Raw genomic sequence first — 13812 nt, forward strand, 5'->3', positions numbered from 1 at the left:
CTGGGGCGGGTTTACTGTGCACACAATACCCGGGCTCCAGGGCTGCACTGCCCTGCTTCTGTCCCTGGTGTCAAGCTTGCCATGGGAAAACGCTTTACATGGGACGAGTGCTTAGCATTTTAGTTGATACTTCTGGAAAGAGCACAGCAAATATTTCCTTCTTTATTCTTACAAGATTATGAAGAAAGGCTTGGGGAGAACAGACAATTCAGCCTTGTTCTAAAGAACATGCATCACAGAGGAGTGCTCCCTCCCTCTCTTCCAAAAACTGACATTTCCTGTCAGAACTGATGTCTGAGTTTTCCCACAGCACTGTCGGAGAGTCCAGGTCAATGGAGGGCGTTCTCAGAATTCAGCACACCTTACTCTAGAATGTGGGCTCACCTCTGCTGTCTGATGAGGAGCAGCACTTGCTTTCTGGCTTTCTGGGTGTTTACTGAGGGGTACCTGTTACCTAACACTGACCCTTTCACACATCAGTTCCTCCCAGTTTCCAGCAGAATGAACACGAAGATCCTGTCTCCTGATTCCAGAACTCCGAGGGGTTGGAGTGGGGAAGGGGTGGACAGGCCTGACGAGATGAGTTAGCAGGAGAAGTGGAAGGTGTGCCGGGATTCTCACATCAGAACATTGTGTGGAGAAGAGCAGTGGTGCCCAACAGACCAGCCACAGGCCAGGGATGGCCTGTCTTTAAACAGAGCCTGAGTGAAAGTCTCCCTCAGTCTGACCTATCCCAGGATGCAAACTGGGATTCACCCAACAAATACACGGCTGCTCCCTGCAGTTGTCTTTGGGAAGTGGAATGAAGGTTAGGCACAAGGTTGATTTAAGCTTTTACTTTAGAAACGGGTTGTAACTGGAAGCTCCTTGCTGGGCCACCCACTGTGTAGTGTACACTAAGGTGCATGGATCTGTAGGTTCAAAGAACAGTCTTCAGCATTGATACTTGGGAAACTGGGATTCACCTCTTAGAGCGCTTAGTGTAATTAATAAATAATTTGGGAATGGACTCAAATGGCTCAAGGTCAGTTTTATTAGTTTAAAAGAGAACCCTTCTGGCAGACAAGCTGTAAACATGCAGCTCCCTGGAGGAGAATTGGGGGTGGGGCGGTGGGTGTCCTGTTTACGCTGTCGGGGGGGGGGGGGGGGGGGTCAGACACCTGACAGACAAGCAACCACGTGGCTGGGAGGGAGCTTTAGGGAAATAGTAAGCAAGCCTAAAATGTTTGGGAGTCCCAATGTGTTAGGGAATGCCTGCTTAGAAAAGCTATAGGAGGAAGAAAAGGGAAAGGCAGTATTGTGAGTAATTCAGGAGAGTGGGCAGATCTACAACAGCTGTGTGACTGCAAACAGTGAGCTGCTGTTCTAAGGGTTCTGGGAAGGAAAATTATGGTATTCCCTTAAAGCACTTAATCTCTTTACCCTGGCTTACTGTGAACTGTCTTCCTAGGGGTGACCTCTTAGCTAAGTGTTTGACCTGCCAAAGCTGGAGCGCTAGTCCCAGGCCAGAGTCTGTTGTCTTACAAGAATGAGATTTTCCTTACTGCTTGCTCTAACACTTGTACCTCTGAAGGAGTACCCCTAAATTAGAGGTCAGAGCCCCCCAAGCTTCTGGGCTCTCTGACTATGATGAGGCAGTCAAGGGGCTCAGGGACATTTTGGGGTTTAGTTTAGGAAATAAAATTATCGGTTACTTTTCTTGGAAGTCTTTATCCTAAACTGCCTACCTAATTTCTATTTCCTGTCGGGCCTTTATCTGCTTACTCTGCCAGTTTGCAGTGCTACTCAGGGTGGACCGCTGTGTTTTCGTGTAGGTATACAGAAGCCCCAGGCAGTAAACATGATGTTCCCCATTTTGCAAGTGCACACACCAATACACAGTATATGAATCTGTGAGAGACATCATCCTTGTTCTCTAGATGGTAAAAAAAATGACTGGGTTTAATGTAAGATCTAGGTGACTCCAAAAGCTAAAGCCATAACATAATTCAAAATCCTAATGCCTGCGAATTAAAGATATCTGAAGTAAAGCTTACAACGATGGTAAGGGCGGAATTTCAAAGGTTCCTTTGGGTTTTATATTTACCGAAATTTCCATCAAGGATCTTGTGTCTTATAGAAATTTAAATTTTTGTTTAAATGTTGCTTAATTACTTGACTTTTTTTTTTTTTTTTGCCAACCTTAACAGGAGCCATGCTAATCTTCTCTGTGTGGTTCCAATTTTACTATATATGCTACCAAAGCCAGCACTCATTAGTGTGTTGGTAGACAGTGATGGTATCAGTAAACTTTTAATAAAACTGTACTTTATAACCGACAGCCTCCATCAGCTGCATCTGGCCCAGTACACTCAATATGCTATCTAGTTTCAATATATTAATCATAAAGAGTGATGGGTGATTTTTTCCAAGGACTGGCCCACCTCTCAGGACCCTCAGCTCCCATTGCACAGCCCCTTACTTCAGGCTTATGGTGTTTGTTTGGTAAGTGAGCCACAGGTAGTGTCTTTTCTGAGGATATTTTTAAATGAACGAGACTAGTCTGTTTCTTCAATGTGAACCGTATAATAACATACTGAGGCTGTCCTTTTTCTGAAATAACTGATGAACCACCTAGTTAATTGTAATAAAAATTAGAGACACATAGTTTTTGTTTTGCTTTGCTTTGTGTGGCGAGCTTCTCTTTTAAAGATCTCTGTGGGTCTGTACGCACTGATAAAGTGTTAGAAATGGTGCGTAAATTCTACTTTATAGACAAGTAGAAAACTCCTGTGCTCCTGGAAGACTAGACTCCTGCCAGGCTTTGTGTGACCTGTGATTTGGATTCCATTTGCCTAGGTCACGGTGTAGGCTGTTATTGAGAAAGAACAGTGGAGCGCAGCCCAGCTGCTGAGGGGCCCGTGCCCATCATGTGCTGGACAGCTGAGGACATGAGCGGATTACAGAAAGCCTATTGCTTTTAGGGTATTGTCACAGCTTACCAAACACAGACAGGGAAACAGAGCTACGAGAAGTCTCGAAACTTTGGTATACAGAGAAGCACCATACATTGGCAAGGTTCCTTAAAACTATATAGAATTTGAGAGAAGGAATGAGTAGTTTAACTCAGTCATTTCTGTTAACTTTGAGGGATAGAGAGAAACACACTAAAAATGAAAACATGCTTTGGAATTCTATATTGGACAATTTTTCTGTTCTGAAAAATTCATTTATAAGGGTTTATAATCTGAGGAAAGCCCTTTACATAGACAGAGTTAGAGTAGTTTTTTATTTTCTGTAAATATATGCAGCTAACATGTTTAGAAGAGTAGGAAAATTTTCCATCTTTGAGCTTTGGAAATGAATCCTACCTTGAGTTAAAAAAATGAAGCTCTAGGCTTTGGTGAAATTGGCTCAGTATGTACTCGCTGACCAGTGATGCCCAAGCCAGGTGCATCCCCAGAACCTAAGTAAAAGCAGAAAGGAAGAAGCAAGTCCAGAGTTGTCCTGTGACCTCCACAACATGTCATAGCATGCATGTGCACACACATGCATGTGTACACACACGTACACACAGTAAGAAGCAAAAATATTTTCAAAAGTGAGGTTTCACTTAGCACAGAGGAGCTGCATATTCCTTGTTAAGTAATAAACAAATATGAACACACTAGTGTTCCCAAGAAAGCGTAGGAGGGAAGTCCTGGTGTTATGTAATTAAGTATGTACTTAAAACAGTGTTAGCATCCTTTGTCTTGATGGCGACTGTTTTCAAAGCCTTGTTAGTGATGGCTAAGATTGTAGGCTGTTTGCAAAAATATTAATGTTTTCCCCTGGAATATATCCAGACAGCGTTCCTTAATTTGACAGAAGTTGGCATCTAGAAGTTTTAGATGGTAATATTTTACCACAATGTTCTTTCTGTAAATTTTAAAATGATTTTCCTGAAGTGGAATAATCTTGGAATTGGATTTATAAACAATCATGAGAAGAGTGAGCTCAGCCCAAGGGGACTGACTGTTTCTGTTCATGTTATTTATCTACGGTGTCGCTCAACCCTGGGGTTCATGATTGGAAAGGTGGAGGAACATCAGGAGAAATGCTGAGTAAGACAGTCTGTGCTCTCCAACTTCCTTAGAGTAAAGACTAAAACCAAAGGCCTACTCTATTGGACTGTAAAACAAAGGGTTTACACAGCAGCCCATGGGCAGGGTCAAGAGAACAGAGTAAGGCTAAGTTTCCACACAGGTTCCAGAAACAAACGAACAGTCCTCTCCCTTTCATCAAGGTAGAATCTCACAGTAAGATTTGTAGCACACACATAAGAGAAGCCTGAACACGTACTGTGGGGTAAGGTGAGTCAGGTGCACATAAGCCAAGGCATGCTATAGCTGGGTGACTTTGTAGATCTTTGTTAAGCCTTCTGAGAACTCTCTGTACTGATTTCCTGAGGCTGTACCACACCACACCGTCAGAGAAGAAGGGCACATCTTCTTTACACATCTTCGCCAGCATTTGTTGTCAGTTGCAGTTTTTCGTCTTGGCCTTCTGACTAGGGTAAGATGAAATCTCTAAGTAGCTTAGATTTCACAGAACTGGTTGTTAAGACATTGAGCATTTATAAAGATATTTCTTAGTCATATTCATTTCTTCTTTTAAAAATCTCTGTTCATATCCATAGCTCATTTTTAAATTGGCCTTTGTCTTCTTGATTCTCTGTGTTTTGAGTTCTTTATACTCTGGAGGATATTCCCAGCTCTGAATCTTTAGATTTGGTATACAGTCTGAAGTAGCCACAGAGGCCATAAAGTCGAAAGGGACCATAGTGAGAAACAGAAGGAAGGAGCTCTAGACAGGGTAAACAGTACAAAGGGACTATGTACATTGTGCACATGGGGCGGTCTATAGGCACAGCTCAACCTTTCCATGCTCAATGAATTGTATAGGTGTTCTCTTTTCAGTGGGGCCTTACTGTCAGCTTTTGGAGAGAGGCTTATTGTCTTGGCAACTGCCTGCACTATTTAGGGATTTTCCTATAGGATCCCCTTGGCCAACAAATCAGTTAGATGTAATGAAATCCTGGGAAGGACTGGAACTGGATGCATCATTTGTTGATGAGATGCCCAGTCAGGTCTCTGTCTCCCCCATTACTTGGCAATTTTATATAGATTATAGATACTGTATTAGGTTTTCATTCTAACCCTCAAATGGTTCTTAATTTTAGCATCTCCATGTTTCTGCCCTTGTCCCTTTCTTCACTTTCCCTGTCCACTTGATTCTCCCATTCTAGCACCCCCATCTATCCATAACTACCTATTCTATATCCCTTTCCAAAGGACATACACTATATGCCCCACCCTACTCTCTCTCCCCTATACCTGACTTCGGTGGTTGTCCAGACTGTAGCTGGTATCACTGATCTAACAGTTACTATCTGCAAACACATACCATATTTGTCTTTCAGGGTCTGGGTTACCTTACCCAGGATTGTTTTTCCTCATCCTATCCTTTCTCCTGGAGTTTTTGCTTAGCAATTGAATAATACTCCCTTATATAAACATACCACATTTTCTTTATCCATTCTTCTGTTGAGAGACATCTATGTTGTTTCCAATTTCTGGCTGTTATAAATAGAGCAGCAGTGAACATGGTAGAACAGGGGTCTATGTGAAAGGATGAAGTATGTCCAGCTGGGGCTCTGTCTCCCCCATTTCTTGGGTATAGTCCCAAGAGAGGTGTAGATGAATCTTCAGGTAGAGTCTTATCTTCCTAAGGGACGGCCACACTGATTTTCATAGTTGATGTACACATTTGCCTTCCCACCAGCAGTGAAACCCTTGTCACCATGAGCCTCCCATCCCTTGTGTTATTGATCTGAGCCTTTCTGGCAGGTCTGAGATGAAATCTCAGAGTAGTTTCACTTCCCCTTTCCCTGATAGCTAAGGAAGGATGCTGGACATTTCTCTACGTGGTCCTCGGCCATTTCAGTTTCCTCTGTTGAGAACTCTCAGTTTAGCTTTACCCCAGTTCTTATTGGCTTGGAAAGATTCTCCAATGGTAATGCAGTGTCTAGTCTAGAGGACATAGCTTCTTCATTATACCTGGAAACTTAACTTTTTAACAAGGTGGCTGATCCCAAGACAGTGGCACCCTGGTTCCTAAGCAGTGAGTCTGACTACCTCTGTTAGTCCTGCTTCAGGCTCCTCCTCAAGTGATCACTATCACCAAACCCAAAGGGCAGTGTGAAAATGTGTTTGATTCACTTTCTTTTCCATTGCCTGTGACTTTTCTTCAGACTGTGCCTTTTACCAAACCTGTATATTTTCTTACTGTAATAAGTTTGGTAATTCTCTCAAATTCACATGGTCTTTTGCTGATGTGAGAGAAGGCTAATGTAGGGCTAGGCCTTTGCTTTGAAGTGAGTGACTGATCTCTGTCCCCTTTGCTTTCTTTCACTTTATAACTGCACGATATCGGTCAATACAGGAAGCATCTATTGTGCACATACGGCAGAGCTAAGACATGGTAAATGTGAGTATTATCTGCTCTGCTGGAAGCCAGGCAGCTCGGCAATCCTGCTGGAAGCTTGGGTCACAGATATTTACTCTGACCCTGGGTTCTGGGATCCAAATCTGGTCCTCGTGATGGTAGAGCAAGACATTGATACCCTCTTTAACTGCCGAGTGATCTCTCCAGCCCCAAGACTTCTAATTTAGCTGAATGTGATCTTTAGCAGAATTTTATGGGTCCTAGTTCTATCTCTTATTATAATTCATCTCCTTTCAAGTATTATGGTCAACTCAACTGATAAGCATATCCTGTTCTTCATTTAAACCACTCTTGACATTGAATAAAACAAGTGAAACCCAGGTATCTCAATAGATCCCGACAAACTGCTTCTCTAAGCAGTCTAGCCACTTAACTAAAGCCATTTGGTCATGTTACCAATTCATTAATCTAGTTCACCAGTGTCACCATGCCCCTCTACTCTTTACTTTTTACAAAGATCGGTGTTCCTGAAAGACAGTAATCTCCCTTAAGTACAGGGATGCATTGTAAGACTCTGAGTTGACTCAGGAAACCATGGTAATCCTAGACCTTTTACATGCAATGTTTTTCTTTACATATGAACCTGTGATATAGCTGAACTTTTAAATTATGTGTTATAAGATATTAGAAATAACAGTTAAACTGAATAGTCATAACATAGTGCTATAAAGGCTATGTGAGCATAGGTCCCCCCCACCAAATAGCAAATTGTACCGTATGTTTCCTGGTTGGTTTTCTCTGGGTAGGTGTGGTGTCTGTGTGAAGAGACGAGTAAGATGTACCGTGTAAGCACGGGGATGTGTTAACAGTGTTATGTGTTAACTGAGGGCTGCCAGCGCGTACACACTGCTGATACCTCCACAGTGTCCCAGCACAGGTGTCTGCACGGACCACATATACTCAGTGTGTACTCGGGACACAGGCTGGCTCACTTACCAGGCATCCGCAGCATGAGATACCAGCACACGACTCTGAGTTTCATGCCGTTTAAAATCTATTCATTATTGCTAAAATTTCCCATTTCATACTTTTAGGAACCCTGGGCAGCAAATAGGAAGGGACCTTGGCTCCTCACTTAACATTCTCTGAGCTGGTTTTTCATTTATGGAATTTCTTTGTTCCAAGGGGAATGTTGGGTGCAAATGCAAGCGGACATGACACAGAGTGAAAACACCCAGACCCTAGACGGTGTCTAGTTCTTTTCTTCTGTGTTAAGCTTTGCTAACGTGGGGTGCATCCCCCAGGCAAGCGATTTGTCTTTTCCCTACAGCCCAATTTTACCAAGTTGATTTAAGTTTGTTCACAATGAGTTAACACACACACACACACACACACACAGACACACACACATAGACACACACAGAGACATAGACACACACACATACACACACACATAGACACACACACACAGACACACACACATACAGACACACACACATACAGACACACACACATACAGACACACACACAGAGACACACACACAGAGACATAGACACACACACATACAGACACACACACATAGACACACACACACACATACAGACACACACACATACAGACACACACACATACAGACACACACACATAGACACACACACACACACACACAGACACACACACATACAGACACACACACATACAGACACACACACATACAGACACACACACAGAGACACACACACAGAGACATAGACACACACACATACAGACACACACACATAGACACACACACACACATACAGACACACACACATACAGACACACACACATACAGACACACACACATAGACACACACACACACACACACACACACACACACACACATCACACCTCCTGCTTTCAGTATCCTCGTCCCCTAGTCAGATAATTTGATGAAAAATAAAATACAGGGTATCCAAACTGTTTAACTACTTTAGGGGCTTTTAAAGAAATTCACCTAAAATATAGATTTGTAATATGAATTTACCAATAATTATTAAGCAGTCCACTCCAAAGCACTGCCGCTCAGGTAGTGAACATGGCCTTGCTGTATTTGAAGTGGTAAAGTGTAACACAGGAGAGAGACCGGCCAGCTGCATATCCTGTTTTCTACTCTCTCCTGCTTGGGCTGGGCCAACCCAGGAGCACTAGGTCGAGCAGCCCACACCTTCTGTTTATATTTGGTTCAGGATATAGGCTTATTCTCAAAGCTCACTTTTATAATATATTTTTAAATATCAGAGAAAGCCTCTGTGTACTCTTCTCATCTGAGTCCATACTTTGTAGCTACCCTCAGCTATATATTGTCAAACTTTTAAGCCATGGTTCTCAATCTTTCTAATGCTGCCACCCTTTAATACAGTTTCTCATGTGTGGTGACCCCAACCATAAAGTTATTCCATTGCTACTTCATACCTTTATTTTTGCTATACATAAAAATTTTGGTACACATATAAATACCTGATATGGAGGATATTTGATATGTGACTCTGTGGAAAGGTTCAGCCTCCCACATGGATTACAACCTGGTTGAGAACCACTGCTCTTCAGCAAACAGTGCTCACTGAGTGTTAGAGCAGTGTCAGCCATCAGTTTACCTCCTAGGTGGTTAAGAATAACCATGTGACTCACCTCTATTTCAACTAAAAACTAAGACAACCATTCTTAGGTTAACTATAAAGAGACAAACTTTCTGAGAATGGTTCGTAATCCAGTTTATACATACAGGTCATAGATTTGTTTAAAATATATTCAAATGGATCTTCATATATTTAATAAGTTAAAATTATTTAGCTAGAAAAATTATAATGAATGTAATAAAATTCTTTCTTTGCATAATTAATATGTGGCTCCTTGGCTACATTTTAGTCAAAAGTCTGTGTGTGTGTGTGTGTGTGTGTGTGTGTGTGTGTAAATATATGTATATATGTGTGTGCATATGTGCATGTGTGTGTATAGACACACACACAAAGTGAACTTAGTGATAAGGCTGCTGCTTTCCTATGTCAGACATGGGAATGCGTTGTCTACACCGTCGTTTCAACTCCCCATGTTCTCGCAGTCTAGGAAAGTTCACCTCAGTATGGACACCATTTCATGAAGACTGTTTGCAGACCTTCTCTCTATTAAGAAAATTAGCAGCACCAGCTCATTTTTGTTGCAATGCTGAGTGTCAGCAGTGCATGTACTTGGTGGTTTTTCTGCAAGTCCTGGTGTGGGCTAGACCAGTACTGCAGAGCTTTCAGACTGAAAACACGGCCAAGTAGCTGCTTTTGTCATTCTCGGTTCCTGTCACAACTTAAGACAGGGATGAGTTCTGCTTCCTTCCTTGACAGAGCCTCGGTTATAGTTTTTTAATTTGGACTTATGAATAAATTATCTTTAACTTAACCTAGGACAAAAAATTAAAACATCCAGCAGCATACTCACCCCCGCCTGTTTGAGCCCTGTGGTACGTATTCACTCGTAGGTCTTGATAATTTGTTAACAAGGCGTTTTGAACCTTTTGGACAGATGCACATACTGTTTTCAATCTTCATGGTTAATAATTTGATTTAGTATCTGATGCCTGAACACCCTGACTCTGAATCAGAGCGCATTGTTGCGGCTCTATTATATTCTAACTGTTTGAGTGCTCCCATTGACCTTGAGCTGACATCATAAGCTGAGTCTAATCTTTTCAGTCTATATTTCTAATGCTTCTTTTCTTTCTCCTTTTCTCCTGCTCCCTGTTTAGCATCACAATGGGGCTGCCTCTGAGCCCTGCAGCTGACTCTGCCCGATCCGCAAGACACGCCCTTTCTCTCATAGCCACCGCCAGACCACCCGCCTTCATCACCACCATAGCTAAGGAGGTGGGCAGCCTTCGTCATGCACTCCACGTCCCTTCAGAGGACTTCCTCCATACTGTAACTCTGGGGTAGACCCGCAAAGAATCCTTGTCGTTCAAGCAAAGCAAGTTAATTAATAATTTAGCACTGAAATGAATGTATCGTGTGTGCGCGCACACTGAATTCCGCAACTGTGGAATTGTGCTTTCGTGCTCCCTTCTGTTCTCAGAATGAACACACTTGTAATATTTGACGATAGCCTTTCGGTATGAAATACAAGAGGTCTATGTGAATTAGAAGTTATGAAAGGTATTCATGTTTCTCAAGTGTAAGCAAATACTTGTAATCAAAACTAAACTTATTTTGCAGTGACTCTCAAACTGTATACAAAAACATAAGCCATAAATTCGGTGATTGTTTTTCCCAGTCTGTGTCACAGATAAAGGCTGGAGAGGCCATTGATTCCTGCACTTCTGCTGTTCTAATTAATTGCCCAGCCAGCTGACAAACTAGTAAAGAACAATGAACCAAGTCTGTGCTCTTCCCTACACATCTTCGCCAGAGAAGAAGGAAAGGATAGGTCCCCACTGCAAGCTCAGTGTCCACAGGGTGTGGGCTCTGTCCCAACTGCTTTTCCTGTAGCTACGGTAAACTTTTAAAACAACAAATACCATTGAGTCTGCTCGGGTGGCCTGGAACCTGCTGGGCCCGTGTCTGCCCCAGGGCCATCCTTACAGGCACACTGGGAAAACAGCTAGAAAGGAGGCAGGACGGAGTTTGCATGGTCGATAGGAAGCAGTGGAGTTATGAATTCTGTGTGCAAGTGTGTGCATAGGAGGCTCCCGCCATGCTTCAGTAACACACACTTAATGTTGTATACTTGTGTGGCATTTGAATGAGTAGTTTTATTTAACGTAGAAATCTTTGATCCATTTTCCTCATGCGTGCAGTGTGTTCAGGTGGCCGCACTGACTAGTCAGGAGTTCACACTCACTCTGACAGGTCTGTGTGGTAATCACATCCCAGAGCATGGTCTCCATTACTTACTCAAGAATACTGCTGGAGGAAATGAGGATACTCATAATGAGACATTTGGTCGGAAAGCTCATTTGAAGCATTTTAATCCTCTACACTTACTTCTTTTCAAAATGACATTGCTAGTGCTACTTTTAGTCCTGGCTTATTGGAGAAAGGCACTAAGGTACTCCACAGTGCATCCAGGACTTGTCCAAGGCTCTAAATATTCTGTCTCCTTCGAGCTGTCGAGTTTGTGCTTTATATGAGAAAAAACAACCCCAGTGAGTTTCCGTTCTTTGCTGTGCTCATTGGCTTTGGAGGCATGTTATTTAAACTTCCCCACTAGCTTTAAAGTGCCGAGAACAGTCAGCACCACGAACATGTCACTGTTGTTATTCACAGACATGATAGTCGTATCAGATGGTTCCTGGGCATTTTCTAAAAGGACCTTCGCAGCAAATTACCAAGCTTTTCCAGTTTGTTCCTTTTTTAAGTGTCATGCTAGTCTCTGGCCACATCTCACTAAACATACCCACTCACATCTAAAACATCAGTGATACCGTGCTAAGGGCAATGCTTGCAAACCAGCTGGGCATGGTGTTTTATGTCTGTAACCCCAATGTGAGGCAAATAAGTTGGAGGCAGGAGAAACAGTTCAAGACATCTTTAACTATGCATTAAGGCCAGCTACATAGGGTTCTCTCTCAAGATGATGATGGTGATGGTGATGATGATGACGACAATGATGATGATGGTGGTGGTGATGCATGAGGAAGTTGTAGAATTTTGTTAAACCCTACTTCCTTAGTTTTTATTATATGTGATGCTTCTTTGCGACTGAAACAGTTCCTGACCTACCCTGAGTGATTTATTTTGATAGTCCTGGTTGATTGTATTTTCATTTCTCTATAGTAAGTGAAAAGTAAAGCAGTGAGTAGAAATGTAAACCTGTGAAGAGCAGCAATGGCCTCTACAGCATGGCAATTCTTTTGTAGGTGCACAGACACACGGCCCTTGCAGCAAATACCCAGTCCCAGCAGAGTATCCACACCACCACACTGGCAAGGGCTAAAGGCGAAATCCTGAGAGTCATTGAAATTCTTATCGAAAAGATGCCTACGGATGTTGTGGATCTTCTTGTGGAGGTGAGAATGTCCTGCTTCCAGTATCCCTGTCCATGCAGTAAACACTTGAGGTCAAAAATAGGAGGAAGGGAAGAATGGAGGGAGGAAGGGGTGGGAATGTGTCACATAACTAAGATTAACTCCCATGCCTTAACTCCATTTCCTCAAAACTAAAATTGATCGCTGTGGCTATTGACCATTCAAATGAAGTTGATATGTATGAGAACACTTTCAAGGCTGTGTTGTCAACATCCATAGTAAACAAAGCCACTTGCACCATGTGCTAGGGGAGCCACCCCGCTCTGTGCACGAGCAGTCAGCTTTAGAGGACTGTCTGTTGCTACAGACAAGACCAAGGATGCCCTGTAGTATTCATAGGCTTAAAGTAGTTTTTATTCTATTTAAAGTAAATATGCAATCACACTGTATGGATTTATACAGACACAATGAAGCCTAATGGAACCATTTACATTTTAGAAAACGGAGCATGTGAAATTAACTTTCCGTCTGTGTCTTTTGTCAAAGGTCATGGACATCATCATGTACTGCCTGGAAGGATCTTTAGTTAAGAAGAAGGGTCTTCAGGAGTGTTTCCCAGCCATCTGCAGGTAAAGGCACCTTCAGCAGCGTGCAAAAGAGTTGATTGTCAGTAACAAGTAATTTAAAAATTTAGTGAGGCTAAATGAGAAAGCCAGGTATTAATCATTACTTGCTTACTTTCTAGAATAACCCTGACAGTTTGTGATAAGAATACAGATAGTAGAACTAGTTATTTAATCAGTTAGCATGGACATCATGGACATTTGGTCATGGCTCAAAAGCGAATTGTATATGTGTGTTCCCATAGTCTACTCAAGCTGTTACTTGTCTTACAAAACACTTAGAACACTGCTGACTTGGGGAAAAATACACTTCCCAGCAACAGAAATCAGGTCTCCTTTCACTTACTAGTAAATTTTATTTTGAGAATAATGTATTTACATATTGTCCTATTAATATAAGGATTTCCCCTGTAAGGTTAACAGGAAAAGAAGGCCAAAAAGCTAAAACTTTGCAAATGGCACTAAATATGTGAGCTATAACCTAGGACTGCTCTTTTATGTAATATATACATTTATTTATACAAATATAGTGAGGATTGGCTTTGCATCAAAATGCAGTACATTGTGTTTATTTTTTTAATTGGGATTTTGGGTAAATGTGCTTGGTCTGTGAGCCTGGCACTCTGGGTTTGATCCCTGGGACTGACACGGTAGAGTGAGAAATGACAAGAAAGTGTCGTAGTGGGACTTATTTGACTGAGTGCTAACGGTGCTGGTAAGGCACAAGCCACTG

The 13812-nt window shown here is 42.2% G+C and overlaps 1 protein-coding gene and 1 non-coding gene across 3 annotated transcripts in view; one reads left to right on the top strand and one right to left on the bottom strand.

The window, feature by feature from the left end:
* Positions 1–13812, top strand: part of Wdr7 (WD repeat domain 7) — a 282598-nt gene that overhangs the window by 211061 nt on the left and 57725 nt on the right. For both annotated transcript variants that reach the window (NM_023975.2, NM_001395078.1), the window contains 3 exon segments: positions 10243–10360; positions 12349–12498; positions 13003–13085. In NM_023975.2, coding sequence (NP_076465.1) covers positions 10243–10360; positions 12349–12498; positions 13003–13085 — 351 coding nt within the window.
* LOC120098442 (U6 spliceosomal RNA) lies at positions 2146–2251 on the bottom strand. Its single transcript, XR_015643224.1, has one exon. It is a non-coding gene; the product is annotated as a U6 spliceosomal RNA (small nuclear RNA).

Source organism: Rattus norvegicus, chromosome 18 (genome assembly GCF_021556685.1).
Source record: "Rattus norvegicus strain SHRSP/BbbUtx chromosome 18, alternate assembly SHRSP_T2T, whole genome shotgun sequence".
Taxonomy (NCBI): Eukaryota; Metazoa; Chordata; class Mammalia; order Rodentia; family Muridae; genus Rattus; species Rattus norvegicus.